The sequence below is a fragment of the Malaclemys terrapin genome, chromosome 3 (genome assembly GCF_027887155.1).
Source record: "Malaclemys terrapin pileata isolate rMalTer1 chromosome 3, rMalTer1.hap1, whole genome shotgun sequence".
NCBI classification, from domain to species: domain Eukaryota; kingdom Metazoa; phylum Chordata; order Testudines; family Emydidae; genus Malaclemys; species Malaclemys terrapin.
In genome coordinates, this window is record NC_071507.1 from 84,985,344 (window position 1) to 85,009,035 (window position 23,692).

Genomic DNA, 23,692 nt, shown 5'->3' on the forward strand with positions numbered 1-23,692 from the left:
ATGCAATTACCCATGATGGAATTTGACCAAGAGACTAGTATTAACATCCCTACTGTTCTGAAAAGTGCAGTAGAATCTTTTTATGGACCACAAGCAGTCAGGAGATAAGAGTTAGATCTTCTTCAACACATGAATCAGCAATTAGATTAAATACTCCATATTACTGTTTTCATATGGTAAAAATAATTTATAAAGTGAACACCCTAAATAAATCCCTTGTGCAGCATGCTCCTTCAAGACACAGCATTTATTTACTGAGTTTGGAACAAATAATTCATTTGGATTTGTAGGTATCCATAGTCTCACTACCACGATTCTACTATGTTCCCTCACCAGTGAAGTCAGTCTGCCATCACTTTTCAATCTGTTATGCGTGCTGAATTAAATTTAACTTTAGGAAAATAAAAATGTATTTACTTCTACTATTAAAACCGAAAGACATCAAAATAAACAATATTCATGGGCTAATTTAAGCTGATATAAGCATGGAAATTCAGCATACTTACTCATGGCATGACCAGATCATTGCCTCTGGAGTTAAATTTCACTGGAAGGGATCTAGGGAGATGAGAACTGCGTAATCCTCCCTTGTGGCTGTATTACCTTTTCAGCAGATTTCCCATGGGATGTTGGAGGTAGAGAGGGGACAACACTCCCTCCCTCCAACATCTCATTTCTGGGCCAACCCCTCATACTCTTCCATTCACTGAGTCCTGGATGTATAAGGGTACTCCAACTGGTCCAAGGCAAGGTGGTGCCATGCAGTTGGTTCAATCTTCTGCATGTAGATCTAAGAGATATGACCTCATTCTTTTATTAACCTATCACATTGTGCCTATTGGTTCACAGGCTTACATGACACTTAAATCCTATGTGATAAAATTAACTTCTCTACTGAGATTGTTGCAACATTGAGCCATCCCGGGGAGTCGTGAACAGAATGGCAGCCTTAAAGCTAACTTGCATTATTTGTTTTTTGTTTTACCCTTGATGATGATGATACACTGTAAAAATGTGTGTAGCCCACTCTCAGAGAACCTCTGGTCTTCAAGAGTGGAAGAGTCCACTTATTTCTCCCTTTTAAGACTCTGTAGATCACTTTGCAACCAAAGAGTCTTGGGTTCTCTGTGCACCTTTCTCTCCTTTCCTTCAAGAGCAGGGAAAGCTCTGTGACTCCTGTTGCTGAAAGCAGACACACTGCAGTCAGCTCCCTTCCTTCAAACACTAGGTCTCTCTGGGCTCAGATCATGTGTCTGGGCAGACCCAACCAAACATTCAAGTCATGGAATTGGCTGCCTTGGCCTGTCAGTAAGGCTGATTATCCAGCTTGCATAGGCTGTTCATGTCTCAGGCACATAGGTATGTAGACCTTTGGGCTTCTGGGGATCTTTCTCTTCTCTGGAGTCTCTAAGAAGGAGGCGGGCTACATGTATATTTAATTTGTATATATTTCCTCTTTCACCATTTTTTATTCTTTATTGTTAAATGTACTTTGTATCTTTATAATCCTTCTTTGTTTTTTGCCTTTTCCCTTCCAGCATCCTCCTAGATGAAGAGGGTCACATTAAGATTACAGGTATGTAAAGAACAGCATTTGATCACTGAAACGTAATCTCTACAGGCCTGCCAACGCACTGAATTGGTTTCCATGCATCAAGCTGTGATCTTGGGTCAGTAGCTGGAACGAGGTTGCTAGAGAAAACCTTGGGGCTGCAGGAAGTGGGATTGATGATTCAGTAGCTGACATTATTCCCTCTGGTCATTGCTGAACCATTGGCCTGGTGTAGCATAAGGGCCCTATGCATGCAGGAAGTACCATTTTCCAGATAAAATTGGGCTCCTGGCTGTGGCTTCCATCTCCAGATTTCTAACCCAGGAGTCCCTGCAACCACATCCTTCTGGTATGGCTTCTAGCTCCAGATTAGACTGCAACCAAAAGATGCCTAGAATGGACATCCCTTTGTTGCCTTGGAGCTGCGGTGTGGGCATCATAGCATGCTTGTCCACTTGTGATGATTAGAAATTCCATGTTATTTTTTGCAAGAATTGGGTGTTAACTCCAATGTCCTGTGCAAATTCCAACTGGTGTAACTATATTCTCTTATCCAAATTACCTCTGCCATCTTGGGGACGTATCTTCAGAAGTGTGTGGAAAAATGCATGTGCCCAACTTCAGGGTACAAATCCCTACACGCAAGCAGGAATTTTGCTTGTGTACAGCCACGTGCAAATGTAACTTCCAACTTCTGAGTATGTTTTGGTGCTTATGTGCACATAAACTGCACATTACGTGAATGTGCACTTCTGTAAATATTCAACTCTCAGTTGGATTCAGTATTCTGCATCTCTGTCGAAAGCTGTTGGGTTTCATTTGAATGAAAAATGATATTTAAATGTGAGATAATGTTTATAATCATAAACCAAGATCTGACAAGAGTTCTATCTATTTACAAAATATGTCTAGATTTTGGCCTGAGCAAGGAGGCCATTGACCATGACAAGAGAGCGTATTCATTCTGTGGGACAATAGAGTACATGGCCCCAGAGGTGGTCAACCGGCGAGGACACACGCAGAGTGCAGACTGGTGGTCCTTTGGTGTGCTAATGGTAAGGATGAATTATGTTTCTTTTTTCATTCTTTTGGCAGCTGTCTGGATATTTCAGGCTAAGAGGGCTCACTTTCAGCAATTAATGGACTGGTAGTAAGGAGGACATAAATGGGTGATGATTGCTTTGATCGTTCACATGGCGTCAGCAGTAGGAAACTAATTACTTCTGACATTATATGAGATGACATATGGCCACTAATTTCTCACTCCCTCATTCCAATTCTCTCATAAGGTGGCTGTTATAATTGATTGCCATGAGTCATGATAACCTTATTCCAAAGAGATAGGCAGAACAAGATTAGAAAAATACAGTCACCCCAGGAATAAATAGGATCACTGTTTTGTTATTTACTAGCTTGGTTCTTGAGTGGAAGCAATTCCCCATGTGGGATCTGTCCATAGGATGTCCCTGACCTCTTAGAGAAACTTAGAGAAAAGGGGGTCATTGATAATAATGTCTATATCTGTGAAATGAAGGCTTCTGTCTTACTAGTATATACTAAACCTTCCAAGGTATTTTATTACATACTTATTTTTGGAGCATACTTTTCATGGTCTGCTTCCACTAAAGGAAAATTCATTATTGATATATTTGCCACATATGATGTCACTCTTTCTTCCTTTTATTAATTGTCTCCTTTGCATCATTATAGTGCTCAGTATTTTTAATCTTTTTTTCTCCGTTTCTTTCTCTCCTACTTCCCTCCTCGGTGACTTAATATATTGGAAAAGATAATGGAATACAGAAAGAGATGAGATAGAGATAGTAAAAGCATCTTAACTGTAAGCTGGTGCTTAAGCCTTTGAGTGCTGCCAGAGACACCTCAGAGAAAAAAAAGCTTTAATCACTTTAACCATTTTTCCTTTTAATAATTAATGGATTGAAGCAGTAAAAAGGGATTTCTATAAGCAAAAAGTATGGGAGGATATCTGCTGCTAGCATTTTCCTCTTTTTGTATCTCCTTATGGGGTATTTTCCTTGAACTGTAACCAACATACTCTGGTGGAGAAGCTGTTCTTAAGATAATCTAAGGATCAGAAGGAATTAAGTGATATTCAGATATTGGTTAGAATTCACCTCAAAGCAATTTGCAATGTGTTGTCAAATTCACATGAAAAAATATACTAGTTGGAGGCATGTACATACCTTGATGGAAAATATATGTAAGTGTATTATTCATATCCAAAGTCTTGATCAATAGGATAAGAAATATGTTCCCTGCAGTAAGTTCTAAATGATAGCGATAAAATGGTATTTACCCTAGCAATGAGACCCGTCACCAAATAGTGATACTCCCTTGTCTCCTTTTATACCATTTGCTTCAATTCATAATATACAGCAACAGCATAAAGAGGAAAAGAATTATACGCCATTTTAAGGGCTTGTTCACTTGAGCCACAATGTAGGATCAAAGCACATAAAATGTAGATTCAAGGATCAAAATGGACTGGATAAAAAGAGATCAAAGACTTGGCCCCAAAATAGAGATGGGTCAGTGGTTGCCAAGAAAATATTGTAATTCTATCTCATCAAGCTGTTCAAGCTCTAGTGTGTTGTTCCCACTTTATTATGGATGTGGGCTTGTCTAGAGCAAAGCAGATCTGAGGTGCTGAGCACCCTCCGCAACCACTGACATCAATACGAGGTGAGGGTACTCTGCACCTCCCGGGAACTGGCCCTAAATTATCAAAGCAAATAAGCCCTGGGACAACAGTCCAAGTGAAGGAGAGCAGTGGGATTGGCGATGGTGAAAAATGGTAGGAAGGAATGCTGGAAGAGGTGGGATATAAAGGAGCAGTTGAGGAGAACAACAGCCCATTACAAGCATAGGTAGGGGCAGCAAGACTGAAGATGCAAAGCTCTTTATTAAGAACTAATGAAGTTCTGTCAGTCAGCATTAGCAGCGTCATACTGTTAACACAGAAACAAACATTGTTTTTGGATCAATACCAATAGAAAGGCTTGTGTTCTGAGTTCAGGCTGGAGGATAGTAATTCATGAGTTCTGATCTTGGTTCTGACTCTGACTTCATCTGGGTCCTTGGACACATAAGAAGAAAGTTCTCTTCTTCAGATTTCACAGGTATAAAATGGAGATAACAGGGACAGAGTCTCCAGTCTGCTTTACATGGCACAAAGAGAACTTAGAGCATCCAGAGATTGTCTCACATAAGAGGAGGCAGGGGGCCTGGTGAGGTAGCGAGGGGGTGAGGATAAGATGAGACATGCAGCTTCAACTTACACCAGGACCAGTTGGCTGAGACTGGAGAAGTTATGACCAGGTCCCCATCAGCCTCCTCTCTTAAGCACAGTGGAGAATCAAGCTAAATAATATTTAGTTACCCATCTAATTGAAGTGTTCATCTAAGTTTGTCAAGCACTTTGAAGCTGAAGTCCAGTTTAAAATATTATTATTACTGTCACGCTGTCTGGAGTGGCTCATGATCAAGAATGCCAACCTCAGGGCAAACTGATATGTTCTATAATTAGATTTCACCAACCAGTTACAAATGTGAACTCCTGAGTCACTGTAACAGTCTTACCATGTAGTTCCAGACAGTCTCCATGTAGTCTCCAGACAGGCTGGACTTAGTGATAATTGGTCACTTACACCAAAAATCACAAAATATTCAGGTTGCTCCCAGTCCCAAGAGACCAGTCACTTACCCCAGGCCAATTTGTACCCTAGATCTCATACCAAAGAGAACACTGGTAGCCAATCCCATAGTAAACTAATTAAGGATTTATTAACTAGGAAAAAGAAATGAGAGAGTTGTTTACAAGTTAAAACAGGTAGTATATATCCACAAATGAGTTCAGTCTGTGGTTCCAAAAGGTGACAGAAATGTAGGAATCTCTCAGCACTGAATGTCTTTTTAGAGCTAAGCCAAATTGCCCCTGGGGATCTCAGCTTTTTTATTTTTTATTTCTTAGCTCCAGCCCTTGCAAGAGTTCAAATAGCAAAGAGATAAAAATCTTCCTGTCTGCGATCTTTATTTCCCTCTTTCTGAATTCAAGCGGATGGGATGTGCTTTCTTGCACCTAGCACCTTTGTGGGTGTAAGAGGGCCATTAAACCAGTCCGTGCATTGTGATGTTCCACAATGGCCCATTTAGCCTTGATAGTTCTTCTGCATGGGCAGGGGAACCACTTTTCCTGCCTTGGTTCACAAGTTCAGAGCAGGCAATTTTACAATTTTAAACCAAACCTTATATACTACTTTATAGCATGGGATACAGACATTACAAGTAATATTACTGCATGTAGCAACTTACAAGCATTTTATAGAGATTAAACACATTCTTAGAAGTTTAACAACCATCTTGATCAATATTAACATACAGGTAAGCTGGTCCGGTTTCTAGCTACGAATTTGGCTCAGCTGACACCTACAGCCTTAGCAAGGGCTGGCACCTGGTTTACCAGCATCACAATCATTATCGTTTTTATTATCAAAATGATCTTAACTGACAAGGTTATCCTGGTCTCTTTGAAATCAATGGGGGTTTTGCTATTGACTTCTCTGAAACCAGAACTTGCCTCACTTAGTACCAATAGCCTGTCTGAGTCTTTGATGGTAGACCTTTGTAAATCAAAAATGCTACTTATCCTGCTGTATTTATGATCATGTAAATACCACAGTTTGCCAATTAATGTTTCGGAATTTGCTTAAGGTAGTATAGTACATGTCCATAGGAATGGTCATACCAGATGAGATCTTGTATCTTGGCTCCAATATCCTGCTTTAAACACACAGCATCAATCCTTGATGCTCTTTTAGTAAATGATGGTACCTGGCGTGAGCCTACTTACAAATGTGTTCCAAGGGGTGTAAAGGTGTGTAAAGGTATGGCTTATCATGACCAGACTCCTTTTGTTTTCTGTCTTCCTGCCTGCCACTCACCCCTAAGACCTGAGATTTCAGATACCAGCTCACAGGTCCGTTCTAGTGGTGTTATAAAAGCTTTTCACCGAGAGAATCGGTATGAAAAGTTAATTGACTTAAATGGCTAAAAAGTTGTGTATAAACCTAGTCCATTTTCTGCTATGCCATGAGAGATTTGGTAACAACACCATAGATCTAGACCCCTGGTGGATTGGGCTGTCATTGAGATATCATCTGCAAATCTATTGGGAGGCCTGCAGTCACAATGGTCTCTTAGTATGAATTTCTGGCTGATTTACAGAGCTCCAGACCTGGAGGAGGTTGTTTGTTTTTCCTGAAGTGAAGAGAGTTAGACACTCTACAAACAACTTCATATGCATGTGGTGGGATGTGAGCGATGACTGGGCTAGAGATCCCAAGTAAAAAGATACGTGTTAATACTTATATATGCAATGTAGGAATGCATAAAGAATAAAGTGAAGTGCCTTTCTTTAGTTGCTGCACCTGCAGAATTTGTAAGTAGAGAAAGGAGATGCTAATGAACATCTTACTCTGCTTCTGGCCAGCCACAGAATGTTTTGCTCTGATAATTTTTGCCTTAAAGCTAACTGTACTACAGAGCTCTCTACACTAAGGACTGTACAGTGTATACACACTTACCTGGTTAGCTCAATACTAAGCATCACAGCAAGATTACCTCCTTTGCAAAATCCGGGTCTAACAATGTCCTTTTATTTTCATTGTGAGGGATGCTTTTCCTAATTCAGATTATTTTGCATGTGAATAGCAGTTATGTGAAGATCTTCAAGCTCTTTACAAACACTAATTAAGTATGCCTCTCTGGAGGTAGGTGATGCAATTCTGTCCACCAACCTGAGGGGAAGCTTCTACCAGCACCTGCTCATGTCCTGGGGTGCAGCTCCATCCCAGACCTTCCAGTGAACCCTTCAGTTTGCCTTCTCTCCCCCCTGCCTGGTCTACAGTGCTCTCTTTCTTCCTGGGAGCAGAAGTTTCCCATCTGCTCTCCTCCTCTAACCTTCCACTTGCCCCAGTGACCCAATCCCTTCCCATCTCCTGATCTCCCTCGCATCCACTCTCATCCCCTCATTTACTCATCTCCTTAACTGCTCACTCTCCTCTGGCTCTTCCCCTCACAATACAGCAGGGGTGGCCAACCTGTGGCTCCGGAGCCACATGCGGCTCTTCAGAAGTTAATATGCGGCTCCTTGTATAGGCACCGACTCCGGGGCTGGAGCTACAGGCACCAACTTTCCAATGTGCCAGGGGGGGTGCTCACTGCTCAACCCTTGGCTCTGCCACAGGCCCTGCCCCCACGCCACCCCTTCCCTCCCCGCGAGCCTCCTATACACCAAGAAACAGCTGATCGGGAGGTGTGGGGAGGGAGAGGGAGGCGCTGATCGGTGGGGCTGCCAGTGGGTGGGAGGCACTGGTAGTGGGGGGGAGAGGAGCTGATGGGGGGCTGCTAACGTATTACTGTGGCTCTTTGGCAATGTACGTTGGTAAATTCTGGCTCATTCTCAGGCTCAGGTTGGCCACCCCTGCAATACAGGCATGCTTTAGTCTCTCCGTTAATATAAAAACTACCCTTCACCCTACTTGCCCCATCTCCCTTCTCCCCTTTGTCTCTAAACTCATTGAACACACTACACCTCTACCTCGATATAATGCTGTCCTTGGGAGCCTTACCGTGTTATAGGTGAAACCGCGTTATATCAAACTTGCTTTGATCCACTGGAGTGCGCAGCCCCCGCTCCCCCACCACCACCACCCCGGAGCACTGCTTTACCACGTTCTATCCAAATTCGTGTTATATCGGGTCGCGTTATATCGGGGTAGAGGTGTATTTACAATTGCTGCCTGGAGTTCCTTACCTCCAATTTCATCCTAGATCTTCTCCATTCTGGTTTGTACCTCGTGCCCTCCACTGAAACTACTCTGGCCAGAGTTTCTGATGATCTCTTCTTAACCAAATCTCACCACCAGTACTCCATCCTCATACTTCTTGACCTGTCATCCACCTTTCACACAGGCGACCATGCTCTTCTTCTTGCAATTTTGTCCTCTCTTGTCCTCCGTGATTCTGTCCTCTCCTGGTTCTCCTCCTACCTCTCTAGTAAATCATTCAGCGTATTCTTCAGAGGATCCTCCTCATCCCCCCTTCAGCTTTCTGTGGGAGTTCCACAAGGCTCTGTCCTTGGTCCCCTTCTGTTCTCCCTCTACAGTTTTTCTCTGAGTAATCTCATCTGAAACCACAAATTCAATGACTATCGCTATGCGGAAAACTCACAGATCTACCTCTGTACCCCAGACTTGTATCCTTCTGCTTAAATGAAATTCTTGACCTGTCTCTCTGACATCTCATCCTTGTAGATGGCTAGCCATCAGCTCAAGATCAATGCAACAAAGCCCCTAATTGCCCCCTTTCCCTGCCCAAATCCTCTCTGTTACCTTCTTTCTCAAGCACTGTGAACTATACCACTAACCTGCCTATCATCTTGGACTCAGACCTCTCTCTAGGTACTCTGATCCAGGCTGTGTCTAAGTCTTGTAGATTCTTTCTGCATCTCTAAGTACGGCCTTTCTTATCCATCCACACAGCTAAAACTCTCATCATTCATATCTTGATTACTACAACATCCTTTTCTCTGACCTTGAGAAATGCAATTTTGCCCCATTCATATCTATTCAAAAATTTTCCTAACTCATCACTTTGACCGTGTCATCATTCTCTTTGCAGCCCTTCCCTGGCTCCCTCTTCTCTATCATACCAAACATATGCTACTTGTCTTCACTTTCAAGGCCCTTCACAGTCTATTCCCATCCTACCTATCATCTCCATTCAGTATCAAAAGGCTGACTTGCATGTCTGATCAGCCCATAATGCCAACATCTATGCTCCACTTGTTACATTTTCAAACAAGCACCTTTGTGTTTTCTCCCATGCTGTCTTTCATAAACATCCACAGAGCTACCTCACGATAGTCCTTCAAACCCTCCTTTGCCACGATGCCTACAAAAAGCTTGACGCTGGTGTTGGGGTTCTCTCAAGATTTCTTCCATTCAGCCTCTAAGAACTCAGTTTGACTTAAGTCTTGTCACTCTAGTTCTTTTATTTGGCATACAGCAAAGCTATGCTGAGTTGATCAGACTCAAGTGTAGGGGATGGGCACACCTCTTTCTTTATATATATTTACATATTACACTGGGTTTACTATGCACTGAATCACACATTTGGGGATTGGCTTGGTTATTTTGTAGGACTCAATCCCTGAATACCACGCACTGTTCATGCATGACTTACTCTTTACCTTATCTTACGTTCCAGGCTTATCTTATCCATTGTTATCTTGTCCATTGTAAATGGTTCCATGGGTATTCCCCCTTATCTTAGGTTGTACAGACATTCTGTTTACAGCCTGCTGATGCATTTACCTCCCAAATCCTGTCTCTCAAAAAATGAGGCCTCACCCATGTCCAGTTACTCATGTCAAGCCAAGCCTACTTTTGTTTTTTATATTAGCATTTGTTTTATGTGCATTATATTCCTGTCTTTCTGTGCATTTTTTTTAAGTTTACTACCCAGCAACACATCTTCAACACTACAGAAGTTATTTGAACTACTATTAATGCTAAGCTTAAAGTACAAACTAGGGGGCGCAAGCTCACCTGTGGCAGAGGTTCTCAACCTTTTTCTTTGAGGCCCCCTCAACATGCATGTTTGGGTGGAAGCAGGGCCCAGCGGGACTCAGGCCATCTCTGCAAGGCACAGGAAGGGAGTGTCACCTCCACCCCCTGACTTACCTCAATAGGCCATCCAGCCTGTCTGGGATGGGGGGTGGCACAAGAAAAAATTATAGCTTAAAGACGGTGGGGGGGGGGCGGTGAGCGCTCAGCTCAAAAAGTTTGAAAACCACTCAGGATGCAGGAAGAGGGGTAGCTAGGGGCTGTGTGCGGGCAGGGGGTAGCTCAGGGTGCAGAGAAAGGAGTAGCTAGAGGCTGTGTGTGGGCAGGGGCGGGTGGCTCAGGGTGCAGGCAGGGGTAGTTCAGGATGCAGAGAAAGGGGTAGCTAGGGGCTGTGTGTGGGCAGGGGGTAGTTCAGTGTGCAGGGAAGGCATAGCTAGGGGGCTGTGTATGGGTAGGGGGGTAGCTCAGGGAGCAGGGTGGGAGGTAGCTCTAGGGGCTGTGTGTGGGCAGGGGGTATCTCTGGGTGCGGGCGGGGATAGCTAGGGGCTGTGTGTGGATGGGAGGGTAATTCAGGGTGCAGAGAAAGCGGTAGCTAGGGGCTGTGTGCAGGCAAGGCGGGTAGCTCAGGGTGCAGGGAGAGGGGTAGCTAGGAGCTGTGTGCTGCGAGGGCACCCCCCACTGTGGTTGCTGCTTCCCAAGGGCTCTGCCAGCCCCGGAGCTGGTTCCCCCCCCCCCCCAAGCAGCTCTTACTGGCTGCACAAGCAGTCAAGAGGGGCTGGGAGCTGAGGCGCAGCCCCAGCCCCAGGCACCAGCAACACGAGGAGGAGACAGGGAAGCACTTGGCCGACTGCTCCATGGCACCAGCCAGAGCAGGAGCCGCCCCACCCTGGCCGGCCTTTGACTGGCCGGGGACTCAGGGGCGGGGGAGGGTGAAGCTGACGGGGGACTGCTTGCAGCGACCACCCCTCCCTTCCCCCCCCAGGGCCACAGACCTCCCAGATGAGAACCACTGACCTATGGTATAGCCCACCAGCATGTAATTTGACATTATAAGCTTGCTTTGCCTTTAAAGCATTTTTTCATCATTTCAAGTTTGCTTTATTTTAATTGCATTATAAAAAACTTGTACAAAATATAAAAATATTTTTTATTTATTACTATAGGAAATGCAGGTGTGAAACAGAATGCAAACAAATTAAAATACCATTCCCCGGGTCCTGGTGTGCTGAGACCACTGCCTGTGTCTTGCTGACTAGCATTGCCTTGTTGTTTTCTTGTACTCCCCTGTCACTCTGTATCCATCTGTTGTCTCTTATCTTATCCTTAGATTGTAAGCTCTTTGGGACAGGCACCATCTTTTTGTATGGTGATTGTACAGTGCCTATCATAGTGGGGCTCTGGTCCAATCCTGGAGCTCCTAGGTGCTGCAATAATACAAATAATAAATAATTATAATAAAATAATCTGTTTTATAAATGGGAAATATGAGACACTGAGCAATTAAGTGACGTTGCCCGAGGCCACCTAGATGAAAGTGAGAGTGGAGCCCAAGAGCCCTGACTGGAATGTTCAACTCTCTGAACCAAGTGATTTCAGGCTCCTAGTGCAACCTTGAACATCATCCCAGGTTCACAACATTTCAGCAGACCTGGAGTGAAGTTGTTTGTGCAACCTATCCTTTCCACCACCCCCAGCTCTCAACTTAATTTTGTTAGCTCACTGGATCTCATTGAAGATAAACTCCTTCCCCTCACTCCCTCATTGAGTGTAGATTCCCCATCCCCGGGTCTTCAGAGGACACTACGTGGCTGCTTCTCTTATCTTGCTGCTTTGTGGGATCACCAGGTAAATGTTACTGCCTCTCCCCCATCAAAAACGTATGATGAGGTGAAGTAGGAGAGAGGAAACATTTCCTCTTTTGCAGTAGCTGGCAGTATGATGAGGCAGGAGTGTATGGCATCCCATAATTTCTAACATGGTAGCTAAGGAGCCTTCAGGGATTTCCTAGCAACTACTTATTAGAGAAGGGAAACCTCATAATCCATAAAATGCTGTTGCTAGTGTTTTTCCTCTCCCACTGCTCATTAGTAAGGGTGAGAGGTCAGGATTAGGGAAAAGCAGCAGTCTTTCAAAGGTACTGGATGGAGTGGGCACACAGTGTCTCTGAATATGGGGGCTCATAATGGAGCTGGTGAGAGGGGAGGGAAGTGGTCAGGGACACAGCCAGTGGGCCCTCTAGAAGACCATCAAGGTAGGCAGGTGGTACACAAGGAACAAGCTATGAGATGGCTTATGTATTGGAAGGGGTGGATCCTGAAACTCTCAGCAGAACTGCAGGGTTCTGTGATGGGTTTGGTGTCAACTCACATCACCCTAATCCTGCAGTTTGTTTACTCCTAGGCCTGACACCCAGTCAATCTGCTGTGACCATCAGAAGCAGTGTATCTATGTGCAGGGGTGTCAGCTGTGAGGGCTAACTCTTTTTGTCAAGTCTCATGTTCAGTATTGAACTGAATTCTTAATTCTCTGATAATAAACAGGAAACGGGGGGTGTGCTGTGCAGTGGCATTAGCTAGTGAAGACATAAGCTATTTCAATTTACAAGGATGTTTTTCTGTTTACTTAATCTTTGCTAACCTTCTTCAACATTATGTTAAACACAAGGCATTGCCGTTACAGAAACATCAATGCTTTCTTCCAGATCCTGCCTTGATTCAGTTCACTGAAGGAAAAAGCATTGATGCATACAATGTGCTGGAGCCACACTGCACTGACTTTTAAATATTGATGTTAAGTGCATGTCTTTTGAATTTGATTTCATCTTTATATTAGAACCATGTAATTGTAGAAATGTGGTAACAAAGTACTAGTGATTGAGACATTGTGGTAAATGTTCTGTATGGTGCTCAAGGGAGTTACTAGCACAACTCCCTAATGCCAGTCAACAAATGTCTCTGTCTTTATTTTATTTTTTTAAAGAACACTGTGCAGGCAGGATGCTGGCTCCTGGGCTGGCAGAGCCCTCAGTGAGCAGCAAATGCTGGGGGAGGGTGCCCTCGGGGAAAAAAATCCTACTTATCCCTCTCCCTGCACCCTGAGTGACCCCCCTGCCTACACACAGCCCCTAGCTACTCATCTCTCCATGCACCCTGAGCTACCCCCTGCCTGCACATAACCTCTAGCTACCCCTGTCCCTGCACCCTGAGCTATCACTCTGCCTTGCAGGCTGATTTGCCTTCTATGTCCACACTGCAAATACAGGTCTTTCTATGGTCTCCCTGATGAACGGAAGCTACAGTCTTTTTCTTCCTCCGTGGCCAACAGCCAGGTTGTCACTCATATTACTGTCTCCTGCCTCGAATGTGTCAGGCTATGCCTTATACCAAAATGAACAAACTGCAGCCACTTTTAATTTTCTTAAATTAGGATTTTAAGAGCAAGAAGCTCACAGGAGAAGAAAGCATGAAAAACATAATGTGTTAGATATCTAAACATCCATGCTTCTAAAAATATGGAGACAATTCAGTATAATGCATATTCCTTTTCTTACCACTTAACGGAAGGGTATTTAAGTCTCATTTTTTAAAATGACTTGGGTGCTTTCAATGGGATAACGTGATATTAGTCAAATCAACAGCGTGCCATCGCTGGTAAATAGTATCAATGGCCAATGAGGGTCTGGCTGTAGAATCTTGCCTACGAGCTCGGGATTCTACTGATCGCCATATTTGGGGTCGGGAAGGAATTTTCCTCCAGGGTAGATTGGCAGAGGCCCTGGAGGTTTTTCGCCTTCCTCCACAGCATGGGGCGGGGGTCGCTAGCTGGAGGATTCTCTGCGACTTGAAGTCTTTAAATCACAGAATTTGGGGACTTCAACAGCAGAGTCAAGGGAAAGGGGTTGGGTCAGCTTCTGTGGCCTGCATCATGCAGGGGGTCAGACTAGATGATCATAATGGTCCCTTCTGACCTGAAAGTCTGAGTCTATGAGTCTAATGGGACTTTGGCCCCTAAGTCACTTAGGCACGTCTGTGAATTTTACCCAAAATCTTATTCCCCTCTAATAAAACAGCTACTTCTCTCTGACCCTTCAAGCCAACCACCCTTCCTCACTTTTCTGTCCCTTTGTTTTCTGAGTCTGGCTTATAATTGTCCACACATATTTGAAAGTCCTTTGTCTCCTTTCAAGTACCTGTTTTCAGTAGCTTCAGGGAGCTCGTTGTTTTCTAAGGTTAAGCCTCAACTCTCCCTCTCCTTCTGTTTCCTCCCCACAAAACTGTTATAACAATGTAATGGTTTTGTTACTCTGTGGTCCAAGTTATTAAATCATCAGGTACTTTTCCTGGTGACTATGATTGCTGAAGAAGGCATTTTAGTGCCCTTATAATTCAAATAGCCTCCTGACATAGTTCTGATTGTGCCTAGGCTTTTATAAGTTCGGGCATGACATGAGCATGAAAGCTTTCCCTTTAAGCCACAGAACTTCCCTCTATTTAAAACAGGAAATGCAGTTGTTTTGGTGTGGCCAATACTGTAGCATCTGTTGATAAGGTTTTCATAGTGACCATTACATCTTACTGGCCAGAGGAGTGGTGAATGATAATGAGAACTGCAAAATACAACTGACTGGTTAGAAAGTCCATGACCAGAATGCTAAAGGAGTAAAGAGGTAAAAGGACACCATTTATTTATTTATGTATTTATTTTATGAAAATATATTAGTCTGTCACACCTCTCCCCTTCAGGCTGCTAGCACTGCTAGTAAGGAAGAGGAACTGTTTCAGAATAGAATGGTACATGGTTTTGGACATTTTAAATGAAATTAGCCCCCAGTAACTTGGCAACTTGGTTTTGCAGGCTATGGCTTCATGAATTATTGCTATGCAGACACTGCCAAACGCATTGTGCTATGGGTCTCAGAGGTGAAATTAGGCTTGATTTCTATTTGCATTGGATAACTTAGTGCTGGGGAAACCACGTCTGAACTGAAGATTTAATATGCAAAATGTTCCAGTGTGGTTGATAAATTGTCACTTTTAAATGTGACCTGATTTAAATATCTATACAGAATAGAAGACTTGAATTTCAAGCAGTAATGTCTGAATAGCCCCAACCACTGTTAAGAGTTTAAAATGAGGTGCTTATGAGAGAAGACAAAGCCAGTTAGGGTGACCAGATGTCCCCATTTTATAGGGACAGTTCTGATATTTGGGGCTTTTTCTTCTATAGGCACCTATTACCCCCCACCCCCATCCTGATTTTTCACACTTGCTGTCTGGTCACCCTAAAGCCAGTTAGCATATATTTAATGAAATATGTATAAAAGTCAGAATATTTATTTGATAAAAATTGCAACTTCAGCTTTGAAGAGCAGATGTTAAGATACCACGGGAAGTGAATCTAGTACAATGGCACTTTGCAATGAGTTTCAATTTTAAGAAATGCCCTGATCTCACTGGAGTTTTACCTTGTCTGAATATTTCTGTTTCATCTCTCTTTATCATAGGAAGTTCTCTTACCTGCTATATGCACATATCTCCTCAAGGAAAAACATATTGATCCAGCAAGAAACATTCCTGCCTATCATCTTGAAATTTGATTTAGAGATTCAAATTCTGCCCTCCCTTCTGCTGGTGGAACTCTGTGCAATGGTGTTGCCCCATTGAAGTCAATAGGGTTTAGCTTTTATTTTTCTAAATTTCAGGGTGAAAATAATAGTAATTTCTTTGTACTTCCTATGGGTTGGGTTTTTTTAATCATTGGGAGTTTTGTACAGATTTTAAAAAGCCATTATCCTTTAAAACACACAGTAGCCATTCCTTAGGGCTTTTATGTTTTCCCTTTTATATCTTTTAAATTGCTGAAATGGATATAAGAGTATAACTCTAAACTAAATTTAGTATTTAATCATCATTTGTGTTAATCAAAGCAGAGCAGATATTGCACCTAAACTAATATTTACCAACTAGCACAAAGTAATTAAAAATGTTGTACATTAAAGAAAGGCAAATAGGACGAAGCATGCTCTAGCACTTAAGCGTCTGGACTGAGAGCCAGGAGACCTGGGTTCTGCTACAGGTTCTGACAATGGCTTGTTTTCTGACTTCGGGCAAATCATTCTGCCTTTTTATGCCTCTGTTTCCCCAGTTGGGATAATGCGACTTGCCCACTTTTATAACGTGCTTTGAGAGAGTGAGGTTTGAAATGTCGCCGTGAGTGCTAAATATTATTATGAAGTACTTGGGGGAATTATTGATCTATTTCATTTGAAAAGGGGGGAGTCCAGCTAAGAGTCAGATTCTGCCCCCCTTATTAACATTGAATAGTACCTTAATGCACAAGTAGTCCCCCGGAAATCAAAGGAGCTACTCCTTTGGTAAAGTACAACTCAACAGAAGGGTGGCAGAATATGGCACTTGTAAATATGTGCTTAATTATAAGTGTGAATATAAAACAGTATGTATTTATTTATTGTTAAAAGACCCAAGACCTTACTTGGTGCTGACATAAGCGGACAAGAATGCCTATTGACCTCAGTGGAAGTTGTCCTGATTTACGGCAGAGCTGAATTATGTCCCTGATCCCTATTTTGGAGTGCACAATACCCATCATTGCTTATCTTGGGGAATCAGCTACTACTTGTACATGCAAACAGTGCAGTGACTAGCGCTGTGTGAAACTCTCAGAATTCAACTCCAACCAGGCAAGCTCCCTTGATTTGGGCTTTTGTTACAAATGTGACATTCCAGTCAGGTTTGCTGAAAGAATCACTGTATTTCAGAGGAATGCTGGCTGATTTATGCTTTCAGATGGAAGCCAGTCAAAAATTGATGACCACTGCTGGGCTTTTGCTTTGAGTTTGTGGGTTCATTTAAACCTGAAACTCAAAGCAAAAGTCATGGGAGAATGAACCCAGGTGAACCAACACGGGTGGAAAAAAGTTCATGCAACCCTGTGAGCACCAGATTTTTGTGCATCTCAACTAGTGCATGATTCTCCATGCTACTGATGATAACAGTTCCTTAGGCAGCCCTTTGAACTGAAATATAGTCTTGGTCTCTGATGTCTTACACAGTAGAAATGGACTTACCATAATAAAATATCTTTTTGTATAGCTACAGTTTTTTAGACCTTTTTTTTTAGCATAAATAGTACATTTTTACAAAATAAGCATTGGTGTTTGAAATTAATAGAAACAAGGTAATGGAAGGTATTATAGTATGGTGCACTGTCAGATGGAGTCTTACATAAATACTGTATGTGCTTATTTGATTTACCATTTTTATTTTTGTTCTACAGTTTGAGATGCTGACAGGGTCATTACCATTCCAGGGAAAAGACAGAAAGGAGACAATGGCTCTCATTCTCAAGTAAGTAGTAATGTCTGTTTGGTTTATCTACTAAGTACTTGTTAGCTCTCTTCCTTGGATGGGCCTTTGGTCCTAAGTACATTTAACTGCATAAAATATATAGAACAAGAACAAATATACATAGAGGCTGAGATTTTAAAAGCTGCACAGGGAGTTAGATGTGCAACTCCTACTAATGTCAGTTATTGTGTGCCTAAATCCCCTAGGTAATTCACCCAGAGTAAATAACCAGAAACTGTGTATTGCAGGTCTGTGAGCATTCCATTGTGTGTGGGGGGGAAGAGGGGAGCTTGCAGAAAAAATATATGTGGTCATATAATACAAGACTGTATGATGATGCATATATAAAAGGGTTCAGAGATAAGTTGTACAAACAACATGCACGTTGTCATTCCTGACTTTCGAGTCCTTTCCTTTGCAAATCTGACATTGAATTAATGCTCAGCATGTGCATAAATGTTTGCACGACTGAAAACATAGTCCCTGCCAAATTACTTATTTCTGCCGTCTACCACTGAAGCACCAGAGCTATTAAAAACCAATTACAATTTTTAATAATGCAAAATGTGTATTTTATCATCACGCTCTTCATTCTTGAAAATGTCTAGGCCATTTTGGGTCAAACATTCCAAAAAGTTTGCTCTTGGATTGAGAACAAACCTGCCAAATTTAATCCAGAAAGGTAAAACTGAAAAAAGATAATAAATAGCTGAAAATGACCCCTTAGAATTAACAGAATGTCCCCACAGAATGTTCTCTGTGTGTATATATATCTTCCTACTGTATTTTCCACCGCATGCATCCGATTAAGTGGGTTTTAGCCCACGAAAGCTTATGCCCAAATACCTTTGTTAGTCTCTAAGGCGCCACAAGTACTCCTGTTCTTTTAGCTGATACAGACTAACACGGCTACCACTCTGAACCCTTAGAATTAGTAACCCTTGAGCAACATTAACTATAAGGTGATGTTCTGTGCTTCCGGTCAGGAGCTGCTCCCAGTGACATCAATGGTAAAACTTCCTTTAACCTCGATGGGTGCAGGACTGGCCCCTCCATTTGTGAGCTATCTAATCTGTCTAGGTATTATATCTTTGGTGACAAATGTGTATGGGTGTCTGCATGTCCCTATAAAATGCAGGTGTGGATTTGAAATTTTTTGAAAAATATTTTTTTCTTTTCAAGTGTTCTGTTCTTTCAGAGCCAAGCTAGGAATGCCTCAGTTTTTGAGCATAGAAGCCCAAAGTTTGCTGAGAGCCCTCTTCAAAAGGAACCCATCCAACAGATTAGGTATGGATGCTCATTTGATTTCTGTACAATATGGTGGTGGTAATTTCCCTTGATGCATTTTAACTGGTAGTTATCCTCTCCATTACATGTACATTTATATTCATATTTATTCTGCAGCAAAACACAAGCATTACTAGAGAGAGAAGCAAGGAAATCAAGCATAGCATTAGAATCCAAAGCATGAGATTAATTCATGATTTATTTCTTCAGTGAAGAGGGGAAGTAGATCACCAATCTTTATGAATTACATAAGATAACTCCTGTGGATAGTAATACAGGAAAATGAGAACCCAGTCAGGTATTTTAATGAACTCTCTATATTTCAGCTCCACATCTTGGAGGGGGGTGAAGTAGAGAAGAATTCTTGCAAAGCCACTCTGATTAAATTTCTGTGCCATCTCATTTGATTTAGTAGGAGCATTTTGAACAAAAGGCCTGCCCTTCTTTAGCACCTTAAAATGAATTGTCTGCTTTATCACCAAGATTTTGTTTTACTCTTCTTTCATTATTGCACCCAGTTATGTTTGAATAAGCATGGAGGATGTTTTTGATTTATTTATGTAAAGCCAACTCTGTCTATACTCAAGAGTTCCATTAGGAAACTCATGGTATTTGGGGGAGGGGAGGGGTTACGTAGGAGACTTAGTGTGTCCATTCATGTTTTAGCAGGTGGTTCCTTTGAAAATTTGTTCCCTAGAGATTTTAGTGAAGAACAAGAGTAACCATAGCAAATCAAGGACATCAGAGTCATAGCATTATGTTATTTTAAAATGTTGCCTCCGTCTGTAAAAATATTGTAGGTTCCTTCCAGCTCTCTAGTCTCTTGCTCTGTTCTGGGTGAATAAGAGAATGACTTGCTTTCTAAAATAGAGGAGCGCAAGAGGAAAAAATGGTTGCAACAAGATGTGTTTCCTCCTCTAGTCTCCCAATTTTTCTGTTCTCTCCTGCCTCCTATTCTCTTACCAGCTTACACCTCCTATGTCCCATTTATCTTCACTACTATCATCCTCTATTCATTCTCCTTTTCCCATCTTTAAAAGTCTCGAAATATCACTGTTATTACCAAATTTCTACTATTAAGTGATACTCAGTATACAATTAGGTGCAGTTCTAAGATGTGAGACTTAGGGAAGGAAAAAAGGACAACAAAGAGAAATTCTGAAGCCTATGATCCTAAAATTCCACCGGACAATGTTGCTAAGAAAAGGTTGAAATTGTTTTCCAAATATGTGATTTCCCCCCCCCCCCCATTTCTGAAATATTAATTTATTGACTCAATAAAGATGCAGTATTAATTTTAACACCCAGAAGGCCATAAACCACTAATAAAATGCAGCGTGTACTGCACAGAACTGCAAAAAATAGTGTTAGTCAAACCTCTGAACATATTCAGAGTTTAGATTCAACACAAGGGGAAAGTGATATATTCCTTTATAGCTCTTTTGCTGTAATTCCCCATCTGGATACTCTATTCAAGAACAAAAGCTATTTTACTCTAGAATAATTTCTCCTCTTTAGAAATAAGGGAAGTAAGGTTTTCCTGTGTGTGTGTGTATGTGTGTGTGTGTGTGTGTGTGTGTGTGTATATATATATATATATATATAATGTACTGTAAGGTATCCTTTCCACCAATCAGCCACATCATTTAGCTCTTCTGTGTATGCTCTATTGTATCAGTGGGAGTATATTGCTCTAGAAATTGTAGGTGGCTGTAAAGAAAAGGCCTCAGGGAAAAGAAGAATAGTTGATCTTTGACTTCTGTAAGGTCTGTCACAGGAAAAGAAATAACTAATTGGTCCTCATTAAATATACAGTTGACTGACATCAGCACCCATGGGGTTTTGGCAACTAATGAATTACTTTCTTTTTTGCAAGTAAGACACATCATAGTGTAAATACTGAGAAACTTTTGAAAAACAGGATGCTGTTATCTCCTTTAACTCTTCATGCTGTTTAGATTTTTTTTATTATTATTATTGGGAATAGGGGTAGGAGAGCAAAGCTAAATTAAGCACATAACTTGTTCCGAGATGTATAAAAAGCAAGTGGTGCAGGAGAGATTTTTTTTGCCCTGGCTTTCATACTTAGTTGCTCAATCACTTGAGGTGGTGTTATGGAGGGAATCTACTACTACAGAACATTCGATCCCACATGTAGCAGTCACAGCATTAGCATTCTGACTGACAGTTGTTAGCAAGATGTTTGGCAGCCCAATTACATCACCATCTGGCTGGGCTATGGTACTTGAAATTTCTAATAATAATCTTGTGTGGAAAATGGAAGATTCCCTCTTGCTATCTATGTCCTTATGCTGCTGAGTGACCTTTTAGGGTTTTGCTAACATACAAAAATTAACATTCTTCAAGGATGTGTCAGTGTAGAGCCACTCAAGGTGCTCATGCGCCCCATGTGCACGGGACTGGACATTTTAAAGTAGCAGTGTCTTTTGGGGCTGCACATGTACCATGTGCCTCCTCATGCTCCTATGCGAAGGCATAAAGAGTGAAGCGACTGCAACCCACCCTCAGGTCCCTCTTCTTATTTATTGCAGTGAGACAGAATCTGACAAGTTTCTAACCCACTAGCTCTTAGTTTTGGCTAAACCTTTTTAATTTCTTCAGAATTCTTTTGATTATCTTTATATTTGACTGTTGTGTTCATATCAACCCATCTTATCTGAGTATCAACAGCTAGATTCCCCTGTACACATCTTCATGCCCAGCGCTTCTTAACTTGGCAGACCTAAACCTACCAGCGTCAAACCCTATCCATCCTGCTATGGACAAATCCCCTTAAAAGATGGACATAGGAGGTGCCTCTTCTGTTTAGGGGGACATGGGGCCAAATGCCATCTTCTGGAACAATTCATGAGTCTCATCAGACCCTGAGATCCTGTGAGTGGACAAGCCAGCATTATCCAGCATCTCTGTTGAAGACTGGTGCAGAAAAAATTGTGTTAAGAAAGAAACTTGTGCTGGCACTGGTACCGACATTGCCATCTCTGGTCCCATTCTCTGCCCGTCCCCAACGGGCACTTATCACAGATGCTTCAGTGGGCTGGAGTACCCAGATGAACCACCTACAGATGCAGGGGCATGGTGTCTGGATGACCTGAGATTACACATGAATGTCCAGTAGCTGGGAGACATCAGACTGGCCTTCATAGCATTCCTGCCTGTTCTGTGGAACGCCGCAGTGCAAATCCTGCAACACAACATGTTGGTGATACACTATGTAAACAGACAAGGAGGTGCCCAATCATCCCCTCTTCTGCCAAGAAACCATCAGGCTATAGAAGTGGTGACATCAACACAGGATAGTCCCACTGGGTCTAAACCTCCTAGGGCTCAGTGAAGGCCTGGCAGACTTCTTAAGCAGTCACCCAGCGACCAACCACAATGGGTCACTGAAGGAGTTTATCATAGACCTCATATTCTACCCCGGAAGGACCCCCATAATAGACTTATTCACCACAAGGGACAATGTCAAATGCATAACTTTCTGTTCCAGAAGAGGCGTGAGCCTGGGATTATTGCCAGATGCTTCTCCTTTGCAGTGATCTGGAGGATTCATATATGCCTTGCCAACAATTCTCCAGGATACTGCCCAAGATCAAGAGGGACAAGGCTACAGACATCCTGGTAGACCCTTATTGGCCAAGTTTTGGCTGTCACATCTGCTACAGATGGCCCCGTGCCATCCCATTCACTTCCTGGCCTCCCTGGACATATCACAGAATCAAGGTCAGCAGCCAGACCCGCAGTTGTTACACCTGATGGCTCAGATGTTGGCTGTTTGAACAATACTGACAGAGACGGCTCCCTACAGGTTCAAAAGATTCTCATACAAAGCAGAAAATACTCCACCAGGAAGACTTATGCCTCGAAGTGGAAAAGATTTTCTATATGGGCAGCCCAACATGGTTTGGACCCAGTTGAGGCAGCAACGCTGAAGATCCTAGACTATGTTGTTTCTGAAACAGGCAAAACTATTATTTAATTCTCTCAAAGTCCATTTGGCAGCTTTATCAATGTGTCACACGCCAGCACAGTCACACCCAAAAATACTGACATTTTTTAAGGGCCTTCTTCATATTAGCCTTCCATTTAAGGACCTGACTTCCTCATGAGACCTCATTGTTATTCTTCTGAAGCATACGGACCCACCCTTTGAACCAGTGACAGAATACACCGTGCACCCCTTACCATCAAGAGGATCTTTGTGGTGGCTATCACCTCAGCTTGGAGAGTCAGTGAACGCTAGACTCTCATAGCTGGACTGCAGTCTTTCATATGGACAAGGTAGTACTCAGACTACACCCCAGTTTCATCCCCAAGGTGGTCTAGACTATCAACAAAAATCAATCAATTAGCTTGCTAGTCTTCTTCCCAAAGCCACACTCACCAATGGTAGAGAAGAAACAGCACACTTTAGACATATCCACAGCTCTGCTGTTTTGCCATAATGAGACCAAGACCAAGTTTTGTCTGACTCATTGCCACTTTGTGGTCATTTCTGGTTCGTCCAAAGGCCAAGCCATCTCACCACAATGAATTTCCAAGTGGATCATGTAATGCGTTTCCACTGGTTATCAGTTGGCTGGAGAGCCTTTTCATTCAAATATCCAGGCACATTCCACCAGAGCACAAGCTGCATCTGTCACCTGCTTCAGAAACTTTCTGATCTTATTTTCTTGATATGGCAGCCAGAGCAGCCACCAAGTTCAGGGGAACAGTTCTCCAATCGCTGATGCAGCTGAAACTCTTCACTCTCACCATCCTGAGGGGAAGTGATTGCTAGTCACCTACAGCAGGATCCACACTGAGACATACTCAAA

The 23,692-nt window shown here is 42.5% G+C and overlaps 1 protein-coding gene across 1 annotated transcript in view; it reads left to right on the plus strand.

Moving 5' to 3' along the window:
• RPS6KA2 (ribosomal protein S6 kinase A2) overlaps positions 1-23,692 on the plus strand; it is a 248,283-nt gene that overhangs the window by 145,323 nt on the left and 79,268 nt on the right. Inside the window, exons 7-10 of the mRNA XM_054021757.1 lie at positions 1,539-1,576; positions 2,465-2,607; positions 17,497-17,567; positions 18,766-18,854. Coding sequence (XP_053877732.1) covers positions 1,539-1,576; positions 2,465-2,607; positions 17,497-17,567; positions 18,766-18,854 — 341 coding nt within the window. The remainder of the gene's footprint in view (positions 1-1,538; positions 1,577-2,464; positions 2,608-17,496; positions 17,568-18,765; positions 18,855-23,692) is intronic.